This window comes from Saimiri boliviensis, chromosome 2, assembly GCF_048565385.1.
Source record: "Saimiri boliviensis isolate mSaiBol1 chromosome 2, mSaiBol1.pri, whole genome shotgun sequence".
NCBI lineage: Eukaryota > Metazoa > Chordata > Mammalia > Primates > Cebidae > Saimiri > Saimiri boliviensis.
In genome coordinates this window covers 13208978-13224518 of record NC_133450.1, presented here as the reverse complement: position 1 = coordinate 13224518, position 15541 = coordinate 13208978, and the positions used below count along the sequence as shown (strand labels likewise).

Here is a 15541-nt window from a genome sequence, read left to right as displayed (position 1 = left end):
AATATATATATATATATTTTTGTGTATATATATATATATATATATATATATATATTTTGTGTGTGTGTGTGTGTGTGTGTATATATATATATATATACACACACAAAAATTTTGTATATATACACAAAAATGAGCTGGGCGTGGTGGCACACACCTGCAGTCACAGCTACTCAGGAGTCTGAGGCAGGAGAATCGTTTGAATCCGGGAGGCAGAGGATTGCAGTGAGCCGAGGTTGCACCACTGCACTCCAGCCTGGTGACAGAGTGAGACTCCCTCTCAAACAAACAAACAAACAAAAACTCCACCGAGTCAAACACTGTAAAGGGTGAATTTTGTAGTATTTTAATTATATCTAAATTTAAAAAGCAGGCCAGCCTGGGTATCACAGAGACCTCATCTCTACAGATAATTTAAAAAGCTAGCTGTGCATGGTGGCATGCACCTGTGGTCCCAGCTACTCAGGAGGCTGAGGCAAGGAGCATCATCTGAGCCTGAGTTCGAGGCTGCAGTGAGCCATGATTCTATAATAATTATTATTCTATGAACTATGACTCTATGATTATTATTATTATTCTATGAACTATGATTCTATGATTATTCACTGACATGGAAACACCTATTCCTGAACAAACATAAAACACCATCGAGACCACACGCAAATTGGTAAACGTAGGCCAGGCGCGGTGGCTCAAGCCTGTAATCCCAGCACTTTGGGAGGCCGAGGCGGGTGGATCACGAGGTCGAGAGATCGAGACCATCCTGGTCAACATGGTGAAACCCCGTCTCTACTAAAAATACAAAAAATTAGCTGGGCATGGTGGCACATGCCTGTAATCCCAGCTACTCAAGAGGCTGAGGCAGGAGAATTGCTTGAACCCAGGAGGCGGAGGTTGCGGTGAGCCGAGATCGCGCCATTGCACTCCAGCCTGGGTAACAAGAGCGAAACTCCGTCTCAAAAAAAAAAAAAAAAAAAAAAAAAAATTAGTAAACGTAGCTCTCCACCCCTGAACACAGGCACCTCAGCCTCTGCCACACTCATCAACACGTGGACACTTGGGCCAACACTCAGAACCCCTGTGAGTCTCCAGACTCCCTTCCTACCACCCCCAAAGAGGAAGAAGACGGCGAGGAGAAGAGCAGTGATGACTGGTGAAATAAAGCCAGGACAGACGCCCGAGATCTGGTGTTGCAGTGTGAAGGGTGGACGGACAGACAGGACCTGACCTGGGCCTTTCTCAATTCATCAGATGGGTCCTGCTGAACACCTCTGGCTGCACAATCAGCCTCAGCAGGGAGAAGCCGCCCCTGCCCTCACCAAGTTTCCATTCTAACTGGGGAAAACAATCTGGCATTCACACTACTGCTTTTGACCTTGGGGAAGAAGATCAAGGTTTCAATCTTGCTGTTCCACCTACCAGCTCTATGACAAGTCACTTAATCTTTCTGAGCCTCAGTTTCCACATGCATAAAATGAAGATGATACCATTAAGCCTGAAGGAATTAAACAAGACAATGTATGTCAAGGCTACAGCCCAGCGCCCAACAGACATCACTCAAGGAATGGGAGCTTATTCTTTGTTTATTTATGTTTTTTTTGTTTTGTTTTGTTTTGTTTTTCTGAGACGGAGTTTCGCTCTTGTTACCCAGGCTGGAGTGCAATGGTGCAATCTTGGCTCACCGCAACCTCCGCCTCCTGGGTTCAGGCAATTCTCCTGCCTCAGCCTCCTGAGTAGCTGGGATTACAGGCATGCGCCACCATGCCCAGCTGATTTTTTGTATTTTTTAGTAGAGACGGGGTTTCACCATGTTGACCAGGATGGTCTCGATCTCTTGACTTTGCGATCCACCCGCCTTGGCCTCCCAAAGTGCTGGGATTACAGGCTTGAGCCACTGCGCCCGGCCTGTTTATTTATTTATTTATTTTATTTATTTATTTTTTGAGACGGAGTTTCGCTTGTTACCCAGGCTGGAGTGCAATGGCGCGATCTCAGCTCACCGCAACCTCCGCCTCCTGGGTTCAGGCAATTCTCCTGCCTCAGCCTCCTGAGTAGCTGGGATTACAGGCACGCGCCACCATGCCCAGCTAATTTTTTTTGGATTTTTTAGTAGAGACGGGGTTTCACCATGTTGACCAGGAGGGTCTCGATCTCTTGACCTTGTGATCCACCCGCCTCGGCCTCCCGAAGTGCTGGGATTACAGGCTTGAGCCACCGCGCCCAGCCTGTTTATTTATTTTTAAGACAGTTGTGCTCTGTCGCCCAGGCTGCAGTGCAATGGTGCAATCTCGACTCACTGCAACCTCCACTTCCCTGGTTCAAGCTATTCTCCTGCCTCAGCCTCCCAAGTAGCTGGGATTACAGGCATCCGCCACCAAACCTGGCTAATTTTTGTATTCTTAGTAGAGACAGGGTTTGGCCATGTTGGCCAGGCTGGTCTCAAACTCCTGACCTCAAGTGATCTGCCCGCCTCGGCCTCCCAAAGTGCTGGAATTACAGGCATGAGCCACCGTGCCCAGCCAGGAGCTTATTCTTTAAAGGTACTTTGTAAGTATAAAGGGCTGTACAAGTGCTATTTGTTGTTCTTATCATCCAGGCCCTTCTATCTGTAAGGCCCTAGATTCCATGATTCAAGTACAGGATAGGGGGAAGGCAAGTCTGGGCTCTCAGCCCAGAGGCTTCCAAATGCCCATTCCAGCCACTAAGCAGTAGGTTTGGGTTTCAAGGGAGAAAAGCCCCACAGGACACGAATCCCGGAGCCCTCCAGCAGCCTCTCCGCCCCCTAAAGCATGTCCCGGGCTTGGAAAATCCCCTGCTGAGCTGAACAAACAATGTGAACAGTTGGGCCTGAGCAGCTGCTGGGTATGTCAGCAGCCTGGGCTCTGGCAGGCAGGACAGTGGCCAGAGGGGCTGGCGGCTGGCTGGGGAGCCCAGAGGAGGCTCCGATTCCCTTCCTGAATATTCATGGATCAGCAGATGTCTGGCTTCCCCATCTCTGAGGAGATCAGCAAGGGAAAGGGAAAGCACCAGGGACGCAGACACGGAGAAAACAGGGAGTCCCCCTCAGAGAGCAGCAGTGCTGTGCCAGGAGCCCAAGACAGTCCATTTAGTGGACACGTCTGTGAAGCCTGAGAATCCTCATTCTACAGATGGGGAAACTGAGGTCTGGGGAAGGGTCTCACCTCTCTGGGAGACAGTCTGGGAAAACTGCCCTTCTTTGACTTTTTTTTTTTTTTTTTTTTTTTTTGAGACGGAGTTTCGTTCTTGTTACCCAGGCTGGAGTGCAATGGCGTGATCTCGGCTCACCGCAACCTCCGCCTCCTGGGTTCAGGCAATTCTCCTGCCTCAGCCTCCTGAGTAGCTGGGATTACAGGCACATGCCACCATGCCCAGCTAATTTTTTGTATTTTTAGTAGAGACGGGGTTTCACCATGTTGACCAGGATGGTCTCGATCTCTCGACCTCGTGATCCACCCGCCTCGGCCTCCCAAAGTGCTGGGATTACAGGCTTGAGCCACTGCGCCCGGCCCCTTCTTTGACTTTTTGGGAAGGAACCCCACATTGAGGAGACAACTGCTCCTGAATAAGAGGGTTCTCTCGAGTGGGCGCAGTGGCTCACACCTGTAATTCCAGCACTTTAGGAGGCCAAGGTGGGCAGATCACGAGGTCAGGAGATCAAGACCATCCTGGCCAACATGGTGAAACCCTGTCTCTACTAAAATACAAAAATTAGCGAGGCGTGGTGGCATGTGTCTGTAATCCCAGCTACTCGGGAGGCTGAGGCAGGAGAATCACTTGAACTTGGGAGGCAGAGGTTGCAGTGAGATCATGCCACTGCACTCCAGCCTGGAAACAGAGTGAGACTCCATCTCAAAAAAGAGGTTCTTTCTGCCTCTGTGCCCAACCTGATTTCTGTGCCCAGGAAGCTCATCCTTAAGGATTTGGCTCAGATGCCAGCCCCTCTGTGAGGCTGCCCCTACCTTCCCAGGTAAAGTTTTTCCTAAGTCTTACACTGAAAGCCACTTGGAGGTCCCTTACTCTTGCCTAGACAAAGGAATGGGTGGGGGGGGGCAAGCTTGGCCTCAGAGCCCTGGGTTCTAGGTCGTCATTTGTTGCACAACCTCCAGTGAGCTACTTTTGTCCCTTCAGCCTCAGTTTCCCCAATCTTAAAATGAGGAGTCTCCAAACTTCTCAAACATTTCACCCAAATTCTCCCAACAGCAGAGGAGCACACATTTACGAGGCTCACTGACTGCCTAAAATGTTTTGACATTTAAACCTCTAGCACATTTTGCATTCTGCCCCGTAACACAGCAATATTTGTTTTGTGTGGTGGTTTTTTTTTTTTTGGTCTGGATGGAGTTTCGCTCTTGTTGCCCAGGCTGGAGTGCAGTAGCACCATACTGGCTCACTGCAACCTCCACCTCTCAGGTTTAAGCAATTATCCTGCCTCAGCCTCCCAAGTAGCTGGGACTACAGGCATATGGCACCATGTCCGGCTAAGTTTGTATTTTTTTTTTTTTTAGTAGAGATGGGGTTTCACCATGTTGGCCAGGCTGGTCTCGAACTCCTGACCTCAGGTGATCCACCCTCCTCTGCCTCCCAAAGTGCTGGGATTACAGGTGTGAGCCACTGCACCCAGCTGCAATATTTGTTTTAATATAAATGTGGGTCCCATACCAACAAATCCTTTCATAAAAGCAATGCTCTGGCGAGGAGACCTTGTTTGTCCAGGAGCTTCGTGGCCAGCAAGTTCCTGCCACCACCAGCCCCTGTCATGGCTGACCCCCAGCATGTTTAGCCTTCCCTCTCAGGGCCGGCGCGGACACATCGCAGGTGCCCAGCGGACACATCGCAGGTGCCCAGCGGACACCTGCTGCCCACCGGCTTTCTGACTTGAGAGGGCCGCCCCGCCGATAATCCTTCTCCTCAGTCTCCTCCCTGAGACCCTGCCAGAGACACGGAGCTTCTGCATTTGGGCCACCTAGGGCCACCTCTCACTCTCCTTTTTCTGACAGATTATTTTACCCACTTACAGGATAAATTGGATTTTATGAGGCCAATTAGAACCCAGACAGAAAGGAGATTCGCTGCTGCGCTCCGACGCCCGCTCAGTGCTGTTTCGTGGGATTAGTGGAGGCCTGGCGTGAGTTCCATTTTTCAGTGAATTCTTAGGGAAGGGGCGTGTAGCTGGGGGAGGGGAACAAAGAGGCCAAGATGGCTCCTTCATTAAGCCAGGGACTTGCCACAAACATCACATCAGTGCATCCTCGCTTCTGAATTTCAGGGTCCAACAGACTTACTACTTGTTTTCAGTCCAGGAGAAATTCTCCACGACACCATCACCATTCTCCTTTCCCAGGGAACACAAGTCAGTTCCTTCCAGAAACCTCCCTTCCCGCCCCCAACCTTGGCCACTTCCCTTACCACATGCTGAGCCCCTCCCCCCAACAGCTGGAAGGAGAGTTGGGACAGTTGCCTGGGACAGGAGGCCTCGGCGAGGAGAGAGGCTCAGCCTCAGGCTATCCAACAGCAAAGCCCAGCTTCGCTTGACCTGCCTACCTCCCACTCCCCTGAGACCCTCTACCACGCACAGCGAACCAAGGCCAGCTCTCTGAAAACACATCTCGTTCCATGCATTGCTGGTGCTGCTTCCACTCCCTAGAACAGCTGTGACATCCTGGCCGATTTAGACACCTCTCCTTTTTCTGCCCTGTAGAACGCTGGCACCCCCATCATCACAGTTATCACTCCAGATTTTTTTTTTTTTTTTTTTGAGACAGAGTCTTGCTCTGTTGCCCAGGCTGGAGTGCAGTGTTTCGATCTTGGCTCATTGCAACCTCCACCTTCCAGATTCAAGATATTCTCCTGCCTCAGCCTCCCGAGTAGCTGGGACTGCAGATGCCCACCACCGTGCCCCACTAATTTTTTGTATTTTTAGTAGAGATGGGGTTTCACCGTGTTAGCCAGGATAGTCTCAATCTTCTGACCTCATGATCCACCTGCCTTGGCCTCCCAAAGTGCTGGGATTACAGGTGTGAGCCACCATGCCTGGCTTTTTTTTTCTTTTTGAGATGGAGTCTCACTCTGTCGCCCAGGTTGGAGTGTAGTGCAGTGGCATGATCTCAGCTCACTGCAACCTCCGTCACCAAGGTTCAAGTGATTCTCCTGCTTCAGCCTCTTAAGCAGCTGGGACTACAGGTGTGTGCTACCACACCTGGCTAGTTTTTATATTTTTTGGTAGAGACAGGGTTTCACCAGTGTTGGTCAGGGTGGTCTTCAACCCCTGACCTCCTGATCCACCCACCTTGGCTTCCCAGAGTGCTGAGATTAGAGGCGTGAGCCACCATGACCAGCCTTCACTCTAGGTTTTTTACTTGCCTTTCTCCTCAACTAGGCACCAAACTCTTGGGATTATGTCCTGGCCAGCTTTCTAAATCCTCTGTACCTGGAATAGTGCCTAGCACACAGTAGCTGCTCAATAAACATTTATTGAATAGATGAGTGAACACGTGAAGACATCCGCAAAAAGATAAGACACAGAGCCCCCTATGCTTTTCCAATATCTGGAAAAACAATGGTAACTCCCTTCAGGGTGCAAGAAGATGTCAGGAAGACATGTGGAAGCTGCCTAGCACACTGTGTGACACCCACTAGACATGACATGCTTGAAAAGCAGAGACAGAACAGCAAGTCCACACTGAAAGAAACTCTGTACTTAAACATGACCAGGCAGGAGAGATCACTACCTGGCCTGTTCTCTTGCTGTGTGGTTCATATGGTTAAAAAATGTATTTCTCTTGTGCCCACCTGTATCTCCCGGTATGTTCTGTTCACTGGCCAGAGCTCTGTCCTCCAAACGATCTAACAAGGTAAAAAGCCCCTGACATAACCATCCAGGAGTCTGGGTTTGCACCTGAGGGACAGCTGAGTGGTCACTGCTTCCCTAAACCCAGCGACCCCATGGCCCCCCAAATCCAGATGATACTTCACTCAGCCTCAGCAGTGAGGCAGTAGTAGCTGGCAGCCCAGTTGACACAGGTAAAAGGATTTGATTTCTCTGCATGTCAGGCCCCAGAACATACTCTCCAGTGTTCCTTCCCTGGCCCCTAGCTCCTGTCACCCACCTCTGACCAGGCTGGGATCCTCTCTCTCAGAGCCAAGCTTACTCCTCCCCTTCCCACTCTGGGAGCTGGGAGCCCCCAGGCCTGCCTGGGAATGACATCTGTTCTGCATCTGGAATTTTTTGTACAGTCTGGTTGCTGTATCATGGGAGGGAACAGAAAGAGGTGGGTAGGGGGTAAGTGGAGGAGGATGGATTCCAGAGCCCAGAGAGCCTTACTTGAGGGGGAGACTCCAAAGCTGATAATGTCTCATATGGTAGAGAGGAATACAGAGAAAGTGAAATTGGGTATCTGGGTACCAAATCCCTGGAAAGTGTGGCCCCATTTTGGTCCCTAATTATGTAACTTTGGGAAGTCACTCCATTTTCTCACCTGTAAAACAGGCTCATGCTAAACTTATTTCTTCCTTTCTTTCTCTTTCCTCTTTTGAGACAGAGCCTCACTCTGCTGCCCAGGGCAGAGAACAGTGGTGTGAGCAATCATAGCTTACTACAGTCTTGAACTCCTGGGCTCAAGCAGTCGTCCCACTTCTGCCTCCCGAGCAGCAAGGACAACAGCGCACACCACCATGCTTGTCATGCTATATTTTTTTTTTGAGATAGAGTCTTGCTCTGTTGCCCAGGCTGGAGTGCAGTGGCACAATCAGCTTATTGCAACCTCTGCCTCCTGGGTTCAAGCGATTATCCTGCCTCAGCCTCCCGAGTAGCTGGGATTACAGGCGCCCACCATCATGCCTGGCTAATTTTTTTATTTTTATTTTTATTATTTATTTATTTATTTATTTTTCTGAGACGGAGTTTCGCTCTTGTTACCCAGGCTGGAGTGCAATGGCGCGATCTTGGCTCACCGCAACCTCTGTCTCCTGGGTTCAAGCAATTCTCCTGCCTCAGCCTCCTGAGAAGTTGGGACTACAGGCGTGTGCCACCATGCCCAGCTCATTTTTGTATTTTTAGTAGAGATGGGGTTTCACCATGTTGACCAGGATGGTCTCGATCTCTTGACCTCGTGATCCACCCGCCCCAGCCTCCCAAAGTGCTGGGATTACAGGCGTGAGCCACCACGCCCGGCCTGCCCCACTTTTTTTTTTTTTTTTTTTTTTTTTATAGAGATGAGGTCTCAATATGTTGCCCAGTCTGGTCTCAAACTTGGCTCAAGTGATCCTCCTGCCTCAGCCACACAAACTGAGATTACAGGTGTGAGCCACGCATAGCACCTGGCCTGAATTATTTCTAAGTTCCTTTCAGTGCTGACATTCAATGATGCGCTAATTGTGAGATCGCTTAACTTGATAGAGATAGCTTGAGGAGAAAATAAATGCTAATTTACATGTAAATGCGAGTTTAATTGAGCCATGAAAGCACATAGAGGATCAATGAAGGTTTAGATACCTTCTGGATAAGATTCATTATTAAAAGAAACTCCCGAGGTTTGACCTGGTCTCGAACCTCCAAGATGAGGAGAGAGGCCCACTCCAGATGACTGAGACTGGCCTCTGAGCCTCTGGGCTAAGAAGGGGGCAGGGGAAGGGGGAGTTCCCGGGTGAGGAGAAAGCTCTCAAGTTCTTAGAGGCCTCCTATTACTGACCTCTAGGTTCCCCACCCTCCAAATTCTGGCTTGGGAAGAACGCAGAGCCGAGAGCACCACCTTCGTGCTTGTGGTAAGAACAGAGCTTGGCTCCTCGCCACTCCCTCACATGGGGGTCCCAGTCCCTGACTCAAGAGCACTGCTGGGAGGAGACGGGCAGGCTCTGGCATCACACTCACCCTAATACTAGCCCTTCATTCTGCCCCATGTTGAGATACTGAGGACTTCCTTTTTTCTCTCTTTTCTTGTCTTTTTTTTTTTTTTGAGACGGAGTTTCGCTCTTGTTACCCAGGCTGGAGTGCAATGGCGCGATCTCGGCTCACCGCAACCTCCGCCTCCTGGGTTCAGGCAATTCTCCTGCCTCAGCCTCTTGAGTAGCTGGGATTACAGGCACGCGCCACCATGCCCAGCTAATGTTTTGTATTTTTAGTAGAGACGGGGTTTCACCATGTTGACCAGGATGGTCTCGATCTCTCGACCTCGTGATCCACCTGCCTCTGCCTCCCAAAGTGCTGGGATTACAGGCTTGAGCCACCGCACCCGGCCTTCTTCTTTTTTTTTTTAAACAGAGTCTCACTTTATTGCCCATGCTGGAGTAGTGCAGTGGCACGATCTCAGCTCACTGCAACCTCCACCTCCCGGGTTCAAACAATTCTCGCGTCTCAGACTCCCCAGTAGTTGGGATCACAGGCGTGCGCCACCATGCTGAGCTAATTTTTGTATTTTTAGTATAGATGGACTTTTACCATGTTGGCCAGGCTGGTGTTGAACTCCTGACCTCACGTGATCCTCCTGCCTTGGCCTCCCAAAGTTCTGGGATTACAGGCATGAGCCACCGAGACTGACCTATTTCTTACTTTCCTCTGTCACCCCCTACAAATTCAATCTCTCCTCATGTCCTATTGATTCCATTTCCTGAAAATCTCTGGAATCCAGCCACTCTAGCTACCCCAACCCCAACTGCCACAGCACTGGTTGCCACCATCCTCTCCTGAATTGCTGCAACAGCCTCCAAGGAGCTGGAGCTTCCTGCTTCAGGACTCACCCAATCCATCCTCCACACTGGCTGGAATGAGGATCTTAAATCCTGTCAAGGGCTCACGGGGGCTGTCAGGCCAGAAATCTTGGTGGGCCCTGTAAAGTCCTTTGTGAGATAAATCTAGTTCCTCTCTTCCGCCTCTTCTCTTGATACTCCCTGACCCCTTTCTATCTTTCCCCCACCTGCCCCACACCCACCCCTCGTACCCTAAACTCCAGCTAGATTTAGTTTAATCCAATGATCTAAACGAAATCACCTCTGAACGTCTGCACACGCTTTTCTCTGGAAAACTTTCCCCATCATCATCCTTCTACACCGCTAACTCCATGTTGAGCTCTACCACTCATCATTTTCTTCAGGAAGCCTTTGCTGACCTTCCCAGACCGGTGTAGGAGCCCCTCCTCGCTGCGTCTACCCCGGCACTGCAGGGGGACTTGTCAGTTTCTCCCTCCATGGGACTGAAAGCTTTGCGCCAGGGACCAGGTCTGCCTCCTTATTTACTATAGTCTAGGCACCAGGCACAAGCTAGCCTATACAAGATGCTCCATAAATATTTGTTGAATTAATGAATGACCTCGGTACAGATCTGGGTGGCTAGATATTCAACTGGAGTGTCTCCAGGACTGCCGAGCTTTGGAGGACCAGGACAAGCTGTTACAGCGACTCACACTGGAGCCCAGAGACGCAGCAACTCGGGCCCTCGCCTACTTTGTGCGCTCCGGGGCAGGGAGAGGCCAGGGAAGCTGAGCCCCTCGCGGGAGGCCCCAAAGCTATTGGATAATGCGCCGCTGCGGTTCCCAGCCCTGAAGCCGCTTTGCTGGGTGACCCCGAGCTCGTTCCAGGAGCCCTAGGAAGAGCGGAAGGTGGGGCAGGAGAACTATTCCTTAATCCTCTGAGCTCCGGGAGGATGGACGCTTCTCTGACACTTCCCCGCCCCTTTCACCTGACAAGCCAAGGCCCCCAGCTCCCACTGCCCAGCAGCCGAGACCCAGCCCCGAGTCAGCCTCCAGCCTACTCCGCGGTTGGGGCTGGAAAGGGGCGTGTCTTTGTAGGGACAGAAGGGGTCCGAGCAGTTCCCGGCACTTTCCCACCCGCTGTTTGGTTTTCCTGGAGATGGGCCTGGGGCTGGCCAGGCGAAGGCTCCTTTCCCCCGCCTCCCTCCCACGTGGCCTGGCTGAGTCTCTGGAAAGCCGCGGCAGCTGGAGCGAAATCCCCCTCCCCACCCCCACCTCCAAGTCCCTCCCGACTCTCCCCGGACACATCCTCAGCTCCCCCCTCCGCGGGGAAGGCGAGAACTAGGCGAACAAAGCGGCAAGCCCATCCCCCTCCCAGCCCTGCCACCTACACTCCCCTTGGGCTGCCCCCAAAATGCACACCGGACAGGAAGCGACAGAGCTGTGGGTGGAAGAGGGAGCCCTAGACACACATCCTTGGGGACTCCGTTATCCCCTCCTCAGCCCTTTCTCCAGCTTCGACAACTCTGACTTAGCCGGTACCCACTCCACACTCGGCTGGGGACTCGATGAGGCCCTGCTGACCTCGTCCACGCTTCCCTGGTTGGCCCCTGGGGGTGGGGCCGAGGTGACACGCGTCCCATCCTGAGAACGAGCGCTGGACATGTCCACGAAAGCAAATGGTTTCCTGCCCCCTCCCCCAGTCCACGGCGGGCCACAGGTTTTGGGGAGCAACACCTTCCCCTACCCCTCTCCTGCCGGCCCCAGGGACCACACCCACTGGGCAAAGTTGAGTGTTGTTTTATCACCTCCCCCTACAAGTCAATCGGAATCTATCGCTCTGTCCCCCACTACGGGCAAGGACGCTTCCCAAATGCCAAGGCCAAATATTAGCTCAGCCCCATAAACACAATTGCACACGCACCCGACCCAAATGGAGGTGCAGACACAGAACCCCAGTCCCATCCTCTTTCACACACACCCTTAACCCGAGACACGCGCAGGCAAGGCTGAGCCAGCCCCGCAAAAGCCACCGACACCGCAGCCACCCACCCCGCCGATGCCACGCCGCGACCGTGGCACGCACTGCGGACACGGCAGGAGCAGTCCCAAAACACACACACACACACACACACACACACACACACACACACACATCCCTCACATACGACTCAGACTCTGCGAACCAAAGACACCCGCTGCGGACAAGCACCCGCCGCAAACGCGCCCCCCTACCTCCCCCTCGCCTCCCGCCTCGCCGCAGATCGCAGACCCCCGCGTAGGCACCGAGTGCACAGAGTCCCCGCACTAGCTCCGGACCCGGGCTCCGGCCAGCCCCGCAGCCCAACGCAGTCCATGGCGCTGGCACACCCGCTCGCCGCAGCCGCTCCCGCCTCTCCCGGCGCCGGCCCTTACCGCGCACGGCTAGCAGGCAGAAGGTCAGCGCGAGGAGCCCGGGGCCGCTGCCGGCGTCCCCCCACGCCATGGGGCTGGGTTCGGGCCGCCGCCGCCGCCACCGCCGCTTCCCCGCGCCTTGGCCGCTGCTGCCGGGGGAGGAGGGCGCGCCGGGCGTCAGTGGCCTGGGGAGGCGCGGCGCCGCGGGCGGGGGCGCGGCCTCGGGGGCCCGGGCCCGAGTTGGGGCCCGCGCGGGGGCCGGGGCCGCTGCAGCCTCGCCCGCCCCTCCAACGCCATCTTGAGCGAGCGGCCCCGAGCGGGGCCCAGGCGAGCGCGGCCAGTCGGGCCCCATCGGGGACCCTGCGCCCGCGCGCCAGGGCCCTGCGCCGCGCGGGGGCTCTGCTCGGCCGGGGTCTGTGTCCCGGGGCCTCGCCCTCTCCGGGTCGCCGCAGGGCCCCCGTGAGGCCGCCTGTTGCTGAGTCTGTGTCTTAGCCTCCCTGTCTCTGACTCTCCTGGTCTCTCTGCCTCGGCGTCTCTATTTCTTTGCCCTGTTGCTGCCTCTGTGTGACCGCCATCTCCGTTCCAGGTTCAGGGGAGGCAGATTCAGGGCTACGGTCTTTGCGGATGGCCCCCTTGCCACCCGAGCCCAGTCCATTCCAGCCCAGGTCCTGGCCTGGATCCTGGTTCGCTTGTCCACATGCTGCGCCAGCCGACCCGCGGAGATCATAGTTGCTCCTCATTCCCATTTCCACTGCTGTCCCAAACCAAGGGCTTCTCTTGGCCTCCTTCCCTTGCTCTTGGAGTAACCAACCCAGGCAGGGAACTTACTGTCTACCATATTCAGCACTACCATATTTAGACGTCGCCGCATGGGGAAACTGAGGCTGGGGGAGATGAAGTGATTTGCCCAAGGACAGGAGGCTAGCGGGCAGCAGATGCAGGGCCTGAACCTTGGTTTTTTGACTTCGGAAGGTCATCTCCACCCTCATACCCTGCCTCTGCTGTCCAGCATTTACTGAACTACTTTTTCTCTCATTCTTTAACGGTACCTTTTTCAACCTATCTAGCCAGACTGTCTGCCTCAGTATCCCGCAAATATTTCTTGTTCTACAGGCAGGGGGGTTCAACTATCAGCCTAGGATGGGGAGAAGAGTACCGATTCAATGACCTTGTTAAGGTCCCTGCCAACTCCAGGATGCCATAGTTCTTCCCTTCCCTGTGTCTCTAAGTCAGGCGTCCCCAAACTACGGCCCGCGGGCCGCATGCGGCCCCCTGAGGCCATTTATCCGGCCCCCGCCGCACTTCAGGAAGGGGCACCTCTTTCATTGGTGGTCAGTGAGAGCAGCACAGTATGTCGCGGCCCTCCAACGGTCTGAGGGACAGTGAACTGGCCCCCTGTGTAAAAAGTTTGGGGACGCCTGCTAAGTGCTCCTGTGACTTAGAGCCATCTTGTCCCTGCACCTGTTGTCAGTTAACCCTCAATAATCACTGGTACTTTGCAGATCTCACAGGCCTGGCGTTTATTCATTCATTGCACCCCCCATCTTCACGTGGCCTATCAGCAGCGTTTGACTTAGTGGATCACTCCCTCTTCCTTGAAACACTTGCTTCCTTTGGTGATCTCATCTGGTCCTTAAGGCTTTAAAGAGGAAGAGAGGCCGAGGCGGGTGGGTCACAATGGCCAACATGGTGAAACCCGCCTGTACTAAAATACAAAAAATTAGCTGGACGTGGCGGCACACACCTGTAGTCCCAGCTACTAGGGAGGCTAAGGCAGGAGAATTGCTTGAACCTGGGAGGCAGAGGTTGCAGTGAGCCGAGATGACGCTACTGCACTCCAGCCTGGCGACACATCGAGACTCCGCCTCAAAAAAAAAAAAAAAAAAAAAAAAGCATCACTATACTGATGATGCATATATGTATACTTTCAGCCTAGAGATCATCTTTCCTGAACCCTGGACTTGTGTATCCAGCCACCTATGCTCCAGTTCCATTAGCTGTCTAGCAGACAAATGTATCCCGATCTTTCCTATCAATCTTTCTCCTCCCATCGTCTTCCTCATCTCAGTTCCTAGCAGCAGCTCCATCCTTCTTGTTGCCCAGGTCAAAAATGTAGAGGCTGAGCATGGTGGCTCATGCCTGTAATCCCAGCAGTTTGACAGATTGAGGTGGGAGGATGGCTTGAGGCCAGGAGTTTAAGACCAATCTGGCCAGCATAACAAGCCCTCCATCTCTATTTAAAACAACAAAAAAATGTAGAGTCATCTCCTACTCTTCATGCTCAGCACTTTCACCCTCCACTTTCCCACTATGGCCTTGGTCCAAGCACTGTCACCTCTTATCTGGATTGGTGCAGTAGCCTCCTCGCTGATCTCTTTCTCTCCTAGCCCTCCTTTAGTGTTTTCTTCCATACAGCAGGCAGATTGATCCTGTTAAAATGAGATCACGCCACTTCTCTGCTAGAAACCCACCAGCAGCTCCTATGTCAGAGCAAAAGTCAAAGTCCTTACTGTGACCCACAGGCCTATCTGATCTGTAGGTTTGTTTTACCTCTGACCTGGCCTTCAACACCACCCCCTGTGCTCACCACCTCTCCAGCCACACCATCCTCCTTGCTGTAACTTGATCGCAGGCAGGCTCCTCCCCTCCAGCCTCAAGACCTTTGTCCGCCAGTGCAAGTCTAGAGGTCTGTTCCCTCATACTGGATACTGTAAAGGCTTTCCCACAACCCTACCTCCCACTCTTCCTATCCCCCTTCCCTGCTCTCTATTCTTATCTTCAACACTATCACTTTCTTTTTCCTTTTTTTTTTTTGAGACAGGGTCTTACTCCGTCGCCCAGGCTGGAGGGCAGTGGCTCATTGCCACCTCTGCCCGGTGGGTTCAAGCAATTCTTGTGCCTCAGCCTCCCGAGGAGCTGGGACTACAGGCCCTCACCACCATGCCCAGCTAATGTTTTTTTCAAATGGAGTCTTACTCTGTTGCCCAGGCTGGAGTACCGTGGTGCGACCTCAGCTCACTGCATGCAACCTCTGCCTCCCAGGTCCAAGCCATTCTCCTGCCTCAGCCTCCCAAGTAGCAGGGACTACAGGCATGGGCCACCATGCCCAGCTAATTTTTGTATTTTTTAGTAGACACAGGGTTTCACCATATTGGACAGGCTGGTCTTAAAACTCCTGACCTCATGATCTGCTTGCCTCGGTCTCCCAAAGTGCTGGGACTACAAGCATGAGCCACCATCCTCCTTGCTGTGGAGGAAATCCACAGCAAGAAGGCCAATTTTTTGTACTCTTTTTTTGTTTTGTTTTGTTTTGTTTTGTTTTGTTTGAGACAGAGTTTCACTCTTGCTGCCCAGGCTGGAGTGCAATGGCACGATCTTGGCTCACCGAAACCTCTACCTCCCGGATTCAAAAGTCTCCTGCCTCAGCCTCCTGAGTAGCTGGGATTACA

The 15541-nt window shown here is 52.9% G+C and overlaps 1 protein-coding gene across 2 annotated transcripts in view; it reads right to left on the bottom strand.

The window, feature by feature from the left end:
- IGDCC4 (immunoglobulin superfamily DCC subclass member 4) overlaps positions 1-13777 on the bottom strand; it is a 49388-nt gene extending 35611 nt beyond the window's left edge. For both annotated transcript variants that reach the window (XM_039469403.2, XM_039469404.2), the window contains exon 1: positions 12114-13777. In XM_039469403.2, the coding sequence (XP_039325337.2) occupies positions 12114-12444 (331 nt within the window). In that variant the 5' untranslated portion in view covers positions 12445-13777. The remainder of the gene's footprint in view (positions 1-12113) is intronic.
- Positions 13778-15541: the final 1764 nt, after the last annotated feature.